Source organism: Morus notabilis, unplaced genomic scaffold, assembly GCF_000414095.1.
Source record: "Morus notabilis unplaced genomic scaffold, ASM41409v2 Scaffold793, whole genome shotgun sequence".
NCBI classification, from domain to species: Eukaryota; Viridiplantae; Streptophyta; class Magnoliopsida; order Rosales; family Moraceae; genus Morus; species Morus notabilis.
Window position 1 is genome coordinate 1 of NW_010356914.1, and position 11,542 is coordinate 11,542.

The 11,542-nt window shown below is 33.6% G+C and overlaps 2 protein-coding genes across 2 annotated transcripts in view; one reads left to right on the forward strand and one right to left on the reverse strand.

The window, feature by feature from the left end:
* Positions 1 to 6: 6 nt before the first annotated feature.
* On the forward strand, positions 7 to 3,090 carry LOC112091041 (PAX-interacting protein 1-like). Its single transcript, XM_024163758.1, has 9 exons — positions 7 to 56; positions 297 to 461; positions 571 to 768; positions 917 to 1,114; positions 1,256 to 1,453; positions 1,615 to 1,812; positions 1,923 to 2,111; positions 2,761 to 2,832; positions 2,934 to 3,090. The coding sequence occupies exons 2-8, from the start codon at positions 459 to 461 to the stop codon at positions 2,785 to 2,787; spliced, it is 1,011 nt and encodes a 336-aa protein (XP_024019526.1). The 5' UTR covers positions 7 to 56; positions 297 to 458; the 3' UTR covers positions 2,788 to 2,832; positions 2,934 to 3,090.
* The window catches only part of LOC112091004 (probable WRKY transcription factor 23), a 17,920-nt gene continuing 9,271 nt past the window's right edge, over positions 2,894 to 11,542 (reverse strand). The window contains exon 4 of the mRNA XM_024163606.1: positions 2,894 to 3,010. Coding sequence (XP_024019374.1) covers positions 2,894 to 3,010 — 117 coding nt within the window. The remainder of the gene's footprint in view (positions 3,011 to 11,542) is intronic.

Consider the following 11,542-nt stretch of genomic DNA (forward strand, 5'->3'; position numbering starts at 1 on the left):
AACAGTCGAAGCAAATCTCAGAGCAGCAGGAGTGGTCTCAGGCAAGCGGGCAGCCGGTATTGCAAATAATTCATGCATATACAGTATATGCTCTTCTTAAAAAACAAACAAAAAAAGGAAAAAGAAAAAGAAAGAATTTCTATCTGTATGCCATTCAGTTGGCATCAAGATGCTACTGATGCCATCTAAAGGGATGACACTTCTACAACTCGTTTCACAAACATTCTTTTATACTTGTGTCTTGCAACAGTACCAGTTTTATAACGGTGCTGTTTAATGTGATTTTTCTTTTCCAGCGTCCACCAAGTAGAAGCAGTCCTCAGGCAATTGGTAGCAATTCTACCTCGTCAACAGCTCCAGTAAATACTCAAATACCAGAATTTTCGGAATGTGATTGGAGTGAGCATGCCTGCCCTGATGGATATAAATATTACTATAACTGTGTCACCTGTGAAAGCATGGTATTTTTTTTTTTTTTGCCTTCCTTTTTTTAAAAAAAAAAAAAAATCTATACTTAATATTTTTTGATAATAGCGCATAATGACTAACGTTGTTTAATATGATATGCAGTGGGAAAAGCCCAAGGAATTTGCTTTGTTTGAGGAACAAGTTAAGAAGCAGGTACAAGAACAAAATCCTTGCCACCAGCTCCAGACTTGTTCACCCGTCCTCTCTACCCAACAACCTGCTCAACCACAAGAAATCCAAAATCAGAGTCATGTTCTTGATCAGAAACTTCAACTCGAAAAACAATCTTTGTCTGCATCGGTGTGTATTTACTTTTTCCCAGTCTTTCATTTTTGCAAACTTTCTTGTCAATTGCATTATTGAAAGCATTTTTTTTTTTTAACTCTTTACTTATGTTTTTTTGGTTAGAGCGTGTATAACGACTAACAGTGTTTGAATTGATCTGCAGTGGGAAAAGCCCAAGGAATTTGCTTTGTTTGACGAACAAGTGAAGAAGCAGGTAGAAGAACAAAATCCTTGCCACCAGCTCCAGTCTCGTCCACCCGTGCTCCTTACCCAACAACCTGCTCAACCACTAGAAATCCAAAATCAGACTGATGTTTTTGATCAGAAACTTCAACTTGAAGAACAGTCCTTAACTGCACCGGTATGTATTACTCTTTCCTGGTCTTTCAGTTTTGCAAACCTCTTGTCGATTGCACTATGAAAGCATTTTTCTCTTTAACCATATACTTACATTTTTTGGTATGAGCGTATAACGACTAACGGTGTTTGAAATGATCTGCAGTCGGAAAAGCCCAAAAAATTTGCTTTGCTTGAGGAACAAGTAAAGAAGCAGGTACAAGAACTAAATCCTTGCCACCTGCTCCAGTCTTGTTCACCTGTTCTCTCTACCCAACAACCTGCTCAACCACAAGAAATCCAAAATCAGACACATGTTCTTGATCAGAAACTTCAACCCGAAATACAATCCTTGTCTGCATTGGTATGTATTACTCTTTCCTGGTCTTTCAGTTTTGCAAACCTCTTATCAATTGAACTATGAAAACATGATTTTTAAAAAATAATAATAATAAAAAAATAATCTATACTCATATCTTTTGGTAAGAGCTTATAACGAGTAACGGTGTTTAAAATGATCTGCAGTCGGAAAAGCCCAAGGAATTCGCTTTGCTTGGGGAAGAAGTAAATAAGCAGGTAGAAGAACAAAATCCTTGCCACCAGCTCCAGTCTTGTTCACCCATGCTCTCTACCCAACAACCCGCTCAACCACCAAAAATCCAAAATCACACTCATGTTCTTGATCAGAAACTTCAACTCGAAAAACAATCCTTGTCTGCACCAGTATGCATTAGTTTTTCCTGGTCGTTCTTTTTTGCAAACTTTCTTGTCAATTGTACCATGAAAGCATTTGTTTTTTTTGGTTAACTCTATACTTATATTTTTTGGTAAAGCCCAAAGAATTTGCTTCGCTGGAGGAACAAGTAAAGAAGCAGGTAGAAGAACAAAATCCTTGCCACGAGCTCCAGTCTAGTTCACCTGTTCTCTCTACCCAACAACCTGCTCAACCACCAGAAATCCAAAATCAGACTCTTTTTCTTGATCAGAAACTTCAACTCGAAAAGCAATCCTTCTCTGCACTGGTGTGTATTTACTTTTTCCCAGACTTTCATTTTCACAAACTTTCTTGTCAATTGCACCATGAATGAGACTTTTGTAAGCTTTTCTTTTCTCATCCTTCATATTATAAAATTTGTAATGTTGCTTCACTAGGTCATCTTTCAAACCTTATGCTCATTCTTATGAACATAAGGTATCTTTTGGTTCTTCACTATAAACATTGTTTACGCATATTGCATAAGCAGGCATTAGTCATGTACTTGTCCACATGGAAGGATGTTTGTTTGCAAAAAAATGTATTTCACATGTTCTAGAGACAAATAGCTGTAATCCCTACATGACATGTCTCATCAACTTTGATGTGCAAAGTACAAGACGGGTTTTTATGACTCGGTTGTTCACATGGTATAGAGTGATTAATCAATCCTTGTTATAAATTGCAAGTCGCAAGTTTTGCATTGTCGATGATCTCTGTTCCAGTTGTCAAATTCTTGCTCAGTTAGTGACTTAATTTTTCTACCTATAATACTTTCGTATGTTGTTTTATATTTACTATATTGGAAGTGTTGATATTGATTTGTACTCCTTAGGAACTCTTGTATTTGGTTTCATTTTCCAAATGACTTTTATGAGGCTAGGAGTTGCATCATTTTAGTGAATATCATTCTGTAGGAACCGGATCGCATGGAAGTGCAGTGAGGGAAGGGTCCTGCTATTTCGCAATCCATGTTCTGAAGTTATCAGGTATATATCTGTACAATGTATCATTGATCTAGGCCGTTCGTGGTCTTATCTGTACAATGTATCATTGATCTAGGCCGTTCGTGGTCTTATTATGAGTGCAGGGTGATGGTCCATTTCCCCCCAGCTGATCACCAATCTTAGTCCTGAGGAGCTCCAGAGCATTATCTTGGCTGGCCAGCTACATTATCCGCAAACAATTTGCTGTTAGAATAATTTTATCTTTTTAGATTCTTGCTTCCATTTTGTTCACTTTTTTACCCCGGATTTTTCAATCAGACTGGGATTGAAGGTTTTTTTTTTTTTTTTTTTTTTTTTGGGGGGGGGGGGGGGGGGTATTTTTTTTTTTTTTTTTTTTTGGGGGGGGGGGGGAGGGGGCAATTTTATGGGTGATTACTGTATGATGAACGTAATCAATGGAGTGGCCTTTGCTGGTATATTAACATGGGATATATCTGTGCATATAGATATGTACATGTACACGCATCATATAAAATCATTTGTTCCTTTTTTTTTTTTAAGCTTCTATTATGTTCGTAATGGATATAAAGAGACCTCCAATTTTTTTTTTTATGTTTGTTTCTTTTATCTATTCCCAGTTCTTGAATCAGAGACCAGCGCTTGAGCAGCATAACGAGATTGAACTATGGAGGAAGCATAAACACGCATGCGTATCCAGGTGGAAAAATATGGCCTTCGCTATAATAGGCAGTTTACTCTTTTTTCCTAAGAATAATTTGGAATTTACTTATTTCTTTCAAACAATGTTAAAAGGACACTAGTGATGTTGGAAGTCAAATTAGTTGTGGTGTTTAACACTTGTGCCTCTAGCGTTTCTCATTTCATAAGCTTGCCTTCCAATCCGCTACAAAAAAAAGGGGAATATTTCCTTTAAAAAAAGACGAATATTCATAAAATAGAAGTATATCGTACACATGCATCGTGTGTAATTTCGTCCGGTATTCTCTTAAGTTTATCAATATAACCATTTATAAGTAATTTATTCCAATTTGATCATTCTAGGTTTTAATTTAAAGAGTAACTCTTAGAAAATCAAAAGTAGTACGTACGTACTTCTTACATCCTTTCATTAGGTTTGAAATGTGTTAAAAAAGAATATTTTTCTCAACGTCAAACAATAAACTATACAAGGAAAAGAGAGAGTACAATAAAGTGAGATCAAAAGTGGTAACCACTAACCAGTTGCCAGCCTAATTTACTGATTAATCAGTTAATAGTAACTGGATCAGGGTGGGTGGTCGGAGCGAATGCACACATTGTCATAGACAAGCCCAGCAATGCCACCATCAATGATAGGCCCAACCCAGTTCATGGATCCACTAGAAATGGGCCTGTGATCGCAATGCTTTCCAATGATGAAGTAAGAATTTTTCTTCGAGAAAATCGAAAAATTTCTAAGATTAACCATTGTTTTTTCTAACTATGTCACTGCACAAAATTTTGTGATGGCACTATAAAAAATAACTTACAGATTATGAAATCAATATCTCCTAATGTGTTTAGTATTGTCCATTTTGTTTTTAATTTGTTTAAGTTGATCTATTCTTATAAAGAAACCGTTATGATTAAAATGTCAATAATAGAAAGATGACTATTATAAATTTGCACTATTCCCAAATTTTAAACTAATGCTTTGTTTGTTTCGTGGATTCGGATTATATAGTTTTGAACGTTTAAGTTTGAACCTATTTGTGGGTTTTCTATGGTTCAAACTGATGTTTAGAAGTATAAAGTCTAAACTTGTAATAAAACATCACACTAGAGAATAAAGTTTGAACTGGTGTTTTGGTTTGTGTGAGAATTATGAGTAAACAGAGATAAAGCCAAGGTTTTAAACCTGAAATACTATTCAACCCACGAGAACTTAAGAAAGTTAAGTTCTCCAAAACCGACGATTTTGGATTCTCAACCTTATTTCAGGTTCAAACTTTTAGAAACCAAAAAGAATCCACAATGGTTCAAACCTTCCAAAACCCTCTTCAACTCTCCAATTAAACAAGCTATAAATAAATTGTGCAGTAGAGTATAATTTTTTTAAGTAAGCGTGTAAATGAAACTTATCGTGATATTTTGTGTAAAATTTAGAATTATAACATTTTTAATAGGCCAAAAGTAATAAATTTTAGATCAAATTTAAGGGTGTGAATGAAATCTTATAAAATATTTACTATTAAGAACAAAATTCGAAATTAATAAATTTTAAGGCGGGCTAGAGATGAAAACTTGGTATAAAAATAAAAATTCATTCATTTACTATAGCATGAAAAACTAGGTAAAAACTAAAGCATGCCCATTTATTCACATGAAACAATGTAACTTGTGGCTTTACAGCTTTATTTCATCGATCGACTCTTGAATCCCAAATAGAAAATCAAAAATAGAAAGGTTTTCAAATATAGACATTGATAGTCCCCTATAAATCATATTTATGTTCCTTGGTTTTTGGCTTTTGGATTTGACCAAGTTGGCCCTCTTTTGTGTTTTGTGCCTGGTAAACCCAGCATTGTTTGTGCAGGTTTAAATTTTTGCAATTTGTCGGTAAGAATAATAGAGAGCATAGGTTTATATCATTTTGCATGTGTTATTTTTTTAAATTTTTTTATTTTTTCTGATTAAATCGACGGTCATTATGCTTTTGTTCTGTTTATTTATGAGTCTCTGAGTGTTTTTTCAAGTGGGTTTGGTTTCCAAATAAAAGTTTGTGTGGATTTTCCATGTTTGCGTGTGGATTGAAGGTGGTTTTTTTCTCGTTGGTTTTATTATCTATTGTCAGTATTCTTCAGCAAAATTTGGTTTTGTTTCTGATTTTTTCTTTTGTTTTTTTTTTTTTTTGGTTGAGAAAATTCTAAAATGACTCTCTGGAACTTATCAAGGGATATGACGTTTTAAATATGATTTTTTTATTTAGTGGGTATTGGTTTTTACTTGTAGTTTTAAAATCCTTTTGTTTTATGGTTTATATTGTGTTGTTTTCCTACATCTCCGTTTATTTTACCGATTTGAGTTTTATTACAGTAAAGAACTCTCAGAAACAGTAACATTTAATTTTTTTGTTACACTAAAAAACTCTCACATAAAGTCACATCTCAACTGAAATTAAAAATTCGAATCAGCGAACTAAATGGGAGATTTGTTTTCTTTCTTTATTTTTGACTCGTAGCATTTGATTTGCTTTTTAAGTTTGAAAATTAAAATGGGTCTCTAGAATTGGAAACTTGAAAGCCAGTGGGTGAATCTTTTTTTATGGCTTTATGTTACGATTTTTTTTTTGTTTTTTGTTTTTTGCTTTTTCAGCTGTCAAACTTTCTCACAACATATAACACCAATTTATTTGAAGATTCTACTATAACAATGTTGTCATAATTGATAAATAGTCTTTTTATATTTATGTGTATATGTTTTTTTTTTTTTTTTGGTGAGAAAATGGTCTTTTGATGAAAATGGATTTGGTTCTCTTTTTTTTTTTTTGTCAAAAACCTACTTGGAATTGCGAATTTAAACCAATTAACTGCGAATGATTTTGGATTTTTCTTTTATAAATTTTGGAGAATAAAGTGCTAATATATTTGACTGGGGTATAAACTTTCCTGATGACATTCTACTCTTTCGAGTCATTTTGAAATAAGATGTTACTGCCACAATGAGCCCAACTAGCTTTGGAGGTTATTGTTTCTCAGTTTTGTTCCTTGTTCTTCTGATTCTTTCTGTTATGTAATTGGAGATTCGGGAAGAAGCTATCATGATCAATACTATCATTTATATCTTATTCGGAACTGGGTAACATATATTCTAATATATATGTTACATTGTTATTATATTTAATTACCTAAAATTCCTAGTTAAGGTTTATAATTAGTTAAGAATGCCGCTCACTATAATTTTAATTACTACAAGTGAAGCATGTTCTTCATTTCTTGATATTTTTCTCTAAAATCTTTAAATTTCATGTTTGATCTCATGTAAAATTATTTGTATGCACGTTTGTTTTCCCAGATTCAGACATCTCCACCTGGCTCTCGAAGATATGTTGAAGCTAAAAAAGAGCCAGACGATGCACTTGCTATGATGAAGCATGGGAGTGATAATTTTGCTCGTATCAGAAAATTCTTGCTCAAGAACAAAAAATGGCTCTGAAGTGAAGAATAATAATGTCAAATATACTTTCAACAATTGCTTCAAGTCAGTGGTAAACTTTATCTAGTTAAATTCAGCAAATATATCCATAAAAATAATTGTTGAATTATTTTTAATTAGAATTATTATTTATAATTATTTCTTTTCATGCAGTCGTGTATTTATGATAAATACTGTGGATATTTTATCAATATTGTTGTAAGAGTCTGTTTCCACTATTTAGCCTAATTCAGTGGTTTCCGCATGAGGATATGCAGATGTTGTTCTCATGTGGACACTTGCAAGCTTCGAAAGACTTAAGCGTGTAGCCAATCAGTACAAGGTGAGGCTTTCTCAGTTCTCATCAATAGATCTTACTGATATTAGTATACTAACTTTTTGTATAACGTTTCGCATTACACATGTATGTCTATGTTTGTGTATACGTGTCTGTAAACTGTTCCTATATTTGCTTGAAATTCAATGCAGTTTTTGCTCGACACTTGTGTTATTCTTGGCAATGAAGTATGTTATTCTTGGCAATGAAGTAGCTCACATCCTGTAACAGCTGGAGAAATTAAACATAATTAATAAGATAATTAAAATTTATTAATATGTTTAATTTAGTTTAATTAATTAATTATGTTCATTAAATGTTTCTGATATGTAAATTTAAATGTTTTCAAGAGATTAAAATATTTTCAGTATTTTCATTCTAAAAATATATGTAGACACACTTTTTAGTCTACTTTTATAAATATCTTTTAAAAATTATCCTTATTTTCGTTATTTCTTTTTCTTCCTTTTTCTTTCTTTTTCTTCCTTCTTTTTCCCGCGCTCCCTCTCAGCTCTCTCACTCTCTCTTTCACTCTCTCTCTCTCTCGTCCAATTTGTCACCAATTCTTCCGAATCTTGAACCAAAGAAGAATTTCAAGGAGTTTTCAACGTTAAGAAAATGATTTGGGGTAAGATTTCTGAAAAACTTCTCTTGAATCTCAAATTTTTTCGTTAGAAAAACCTATTTTTAGTTTAAATTGGATTTTGATGGATTTTGGGTAAAATCACGGTGAAAATTGGGGAAAATTAGTTATTTAGACTTGATTTAGTAATTGGAACCTGGATTTGATAGTTTTCCCTTGAAATATCTCGGATTGGAACTCGGATTTACAGGTTTTGGCCTTATTTCCTTCAGATCGGTCGTGTCGGTCGAGCTATCTAGCTCCCACCGGTCGACCGGTTCCCTCTTCACCAGCCGACCAGTGAAGAACAATGTCGGTCGAGCTATCCAACTCCCACCGGTCGACCGGTTCCCTCTTCACCAGCCGACCAGTGAAGAACAACTTTTCTATCACCGGTCAACCAGTGCACACGTGGTTTGAACCTATTTTGTATTGAAACCTTGTTTTGACCTCAATTTTCAAAGAGAACCCAAATTAGTTTCATTTGGGAATCTAAAGTAGAGGGATTAGCATCTTTAATCCATGTTTTGAGATTAAAATCCTTGGAATGATGATTTGAAACATAAAATGATTTATGAAACTTGGAATTGGATTAAGGCACACTAATAGGAAATCGAAGTGTATAATTGGGATTGATTTGCTTTAGGAATAAGAATTGAATCCTAAAGTAATGTTTCGTATTAATGTTAGTGGAAGAATAAAATTGAAGGTTTCGAGGAAGTAGAGGCTAGGATAGCGCAATGCTAGCCACATGTTTGGTACTTAAGAAGTAGGATTTCTTGTCCTTTTCTTTGACAGGCTAATTTAAAGAGTTTTGACCTTGCAAATGTTTTATAGAAAAGACATGTTTGCGAAAGAAAAAAAAACATTTTAACACAATAGCTTGATTTTAGCTATTGAAATTATAATGAATTATTTCATAATTTTAATGAATGATTTCTTAAGATAAGATATCTTGCAAATTGGTAAGCCCGTTGATGGCCTAGATAGGATATGGAGATAGTATCCTTGGGAGCAGAACCCGAAACCCGGACCGGGCCACTACGGTGGTGATAAGGCTTGTGCTTGTGGTTGTGTAAGTAATTTATCATAGTTAAATTACTTGTTGATGCCTGTAATACAGAATTTTTAAGTTTATATTTCCTTTCAGAAAAATGATGTTAGGTTCTAGCTGTTGTGTTGGAACTGAATATTTTTATTTATTTACTTGTTTATAAAGTTTATTTCAAAATACATCCTACAGGGCCTTCTGCTCACGTTTTATTTTGCTCTATATAAATATTAAACCCCTCTCAGGTGACGCTAGAAGCAGTGCTGAATAGCTGAAATAGTGGCTACCATCCGATCCAGTGAGGATTGTGCCAACATCCTTGTGGAATAATGTAAGGATTGTAAATTCTTAGAATGTAAACTTTAAATCTCTAGACTGCGGTTGATGTCTGTAAATGATATTTACATGTTCATGTATGTACAATATTGTATATCATGTGGGTAGAATCCTGAACGATGTCGGAGGCTTAGTTTAAAACTTGTTTTTCAGAAAGTGTGAAAGTCCCCATCACTTTCTTGAAATTGAATTTTAACAAAATGTGGGGTTTGTTTAGAAATTTCCTTAATATTTTACTTTTAGTTTTGATTATTATATTTCTAAATGTTTAATTATTTTTTTAATCATGTTTAACCTCTAAACGAGCTTTCACGTCACTAACCCCTGTTTTGAGGTGTGACACATCCACAGTTTGATTTTAACTAATATGATGTGTTCTGTAATTTCATGGTGATTATTATATGGTGTGATGGTTTTTTAGGGACTATCAAGCTGAATTCAGCTTTGTGTGCGTGTGTTATTAGCTATTTAGGAATAAATTGCAGGAAGGAGAAGTTGATGTTGATGGTGAAGAGGAGGATATTGAAGCCGCTGCGAAGTCTACAACAGTGGACTGTTTTGCAATAACAGTTTTTTAGTTTGTAAATGGGTGATTTTTATAAATGCTCTTTAAAGTGTATAGGTTAGAATTTTTATCTTTTACTCTTGATTCATAACTTATTTAGTTAAATAATTACACTAATAAAAAGATATTTATTAAGTGTAAAGAGCAAATGTTTAAACTCATACACTCTTAAAGGTAGATTATTATCCATTTTTTCTTTGTAAATTATATTTCTTGTCATCTATTGTTGCTTCGGGATAGAATTTGTGTACTTCATAAGAGCAATTTTGATTTTTTTGGGTTAAAAATTTGATTATAATTTGGTAAATGATGTTTGATCTTGGTTTTAAGATAAATAGATTGTCAGACTATGGATTATAGTCTCACAGAGTATAACTGGTGCAGGCGTAATCTGTCAAACTATAGATTATAATCTGACAGACTATGCCTAGTGCAAGCGTAACCTGTTAGACTATGGCCGGCTGCCGCCGTAAGGATTATATCCTATTATGGGTCATAGTCTGGTAGACTACAGGTTATATGTCAGACTATGGGTCATAGTCTGATAAACTATAAACATAGTTTGACAGATTATAAGTCATAGTTTGACAGACTATGGCCGATTGGAGATCCGCCGGCTGGCGTAACTTGTTAGATTATGAGTCATAGTCTTATAGACTATAGCCGGTTGTTAGAAAAGCCACCGAACGGAGGCACCCAGCATTTTATAAATTATCAATTTACTCAGAGGGTTTTTTAATAATAACATATTATGTCTTTAACTAATGTTTAACTAGATCTATTCTAAAGGAGTAGAAATAAAAGGGATAATGTTCAAAAGTTAATAATAATTTGTTGTACTATTTTGAAGAGTAGTTATAAAAATCTCCTTCTATAATATAACCGAAACAACAGAATAAGGGGGGATATATAAAATACAACAAAACATACCAAAACAAGACCCAAAAAAAAAAAACTAAAAGAGAATATTCGCAAAGGAAAAACAAAACCCAACGGTGATGCAACTCAAAAGCCAAACAAATGCAGAAAAAAATGAAATCGCCAAAACACCTAAAATAACATCAGAACAGAGTGAGAAAGGAACGACATTGAAGAAGTTTGATCCTCAAAAACACCCAAAGGAAAAGAACCCCAAAAAATAATGTACTTAAAAACTCCTAAATAGAAGGCAAAAAATGATCTCTATAACTCGGGCCCGTTCGGTTCGCTAATTCGAATTTTTATTCGAGTTGAAATGTGATGTTGTGTGAGAGCTTTTTACTGTAGTAAAAAAGTTAGATGTGACTGTTTCTGAGAGCTTTTTACTGCAGCAAAACTCGAATTCTAAACTTGAATTAGTGAAAAAAACGGGCCTCTCTCTCTAAATTTTTCTCACATAAACTCTCGGGCAGTCCAAGAATAAATTAGGAGCCCCCAACACACACACAACCCAAAGGAAATAAAAAAAAATAAAAAAAAATAAAAAAAAAACACACACACACACACTTTATAGTAGTGATGGGAGGAGCCTCAGATTTATCAGGAATAGAGTTCTAATTAGATGGGATACCAACTTTGACGTGCTAGGTAGGTTGGTCCCATGGTATGGATCGTGTGATAATTCAATCCTTGTGATTTAACCACCCACACATAGAGGCGTCAAATGGGCCGGGCCGTCCATGGACGGCC

Excerpts from the sequence above, each read along its gene's own strand:
- LOC112091041 (XM_024163758.1), top strand. Across the intron at positions 1,115-1,255 it reads AACAGTCCTTAACTGCACCG|TCGGAAAAGCCCAAAAAATT; the intron begins GTATGTATTACT and ends AATGATCTGCAG. Across the intron at positions 1,454-1,614 it reads TACAATCCTTGTCTGCATTG|TCGGAAAAGCCCAAGGAATT; the intron begins GTATGTATTACT and ends AATGATCTGCAG.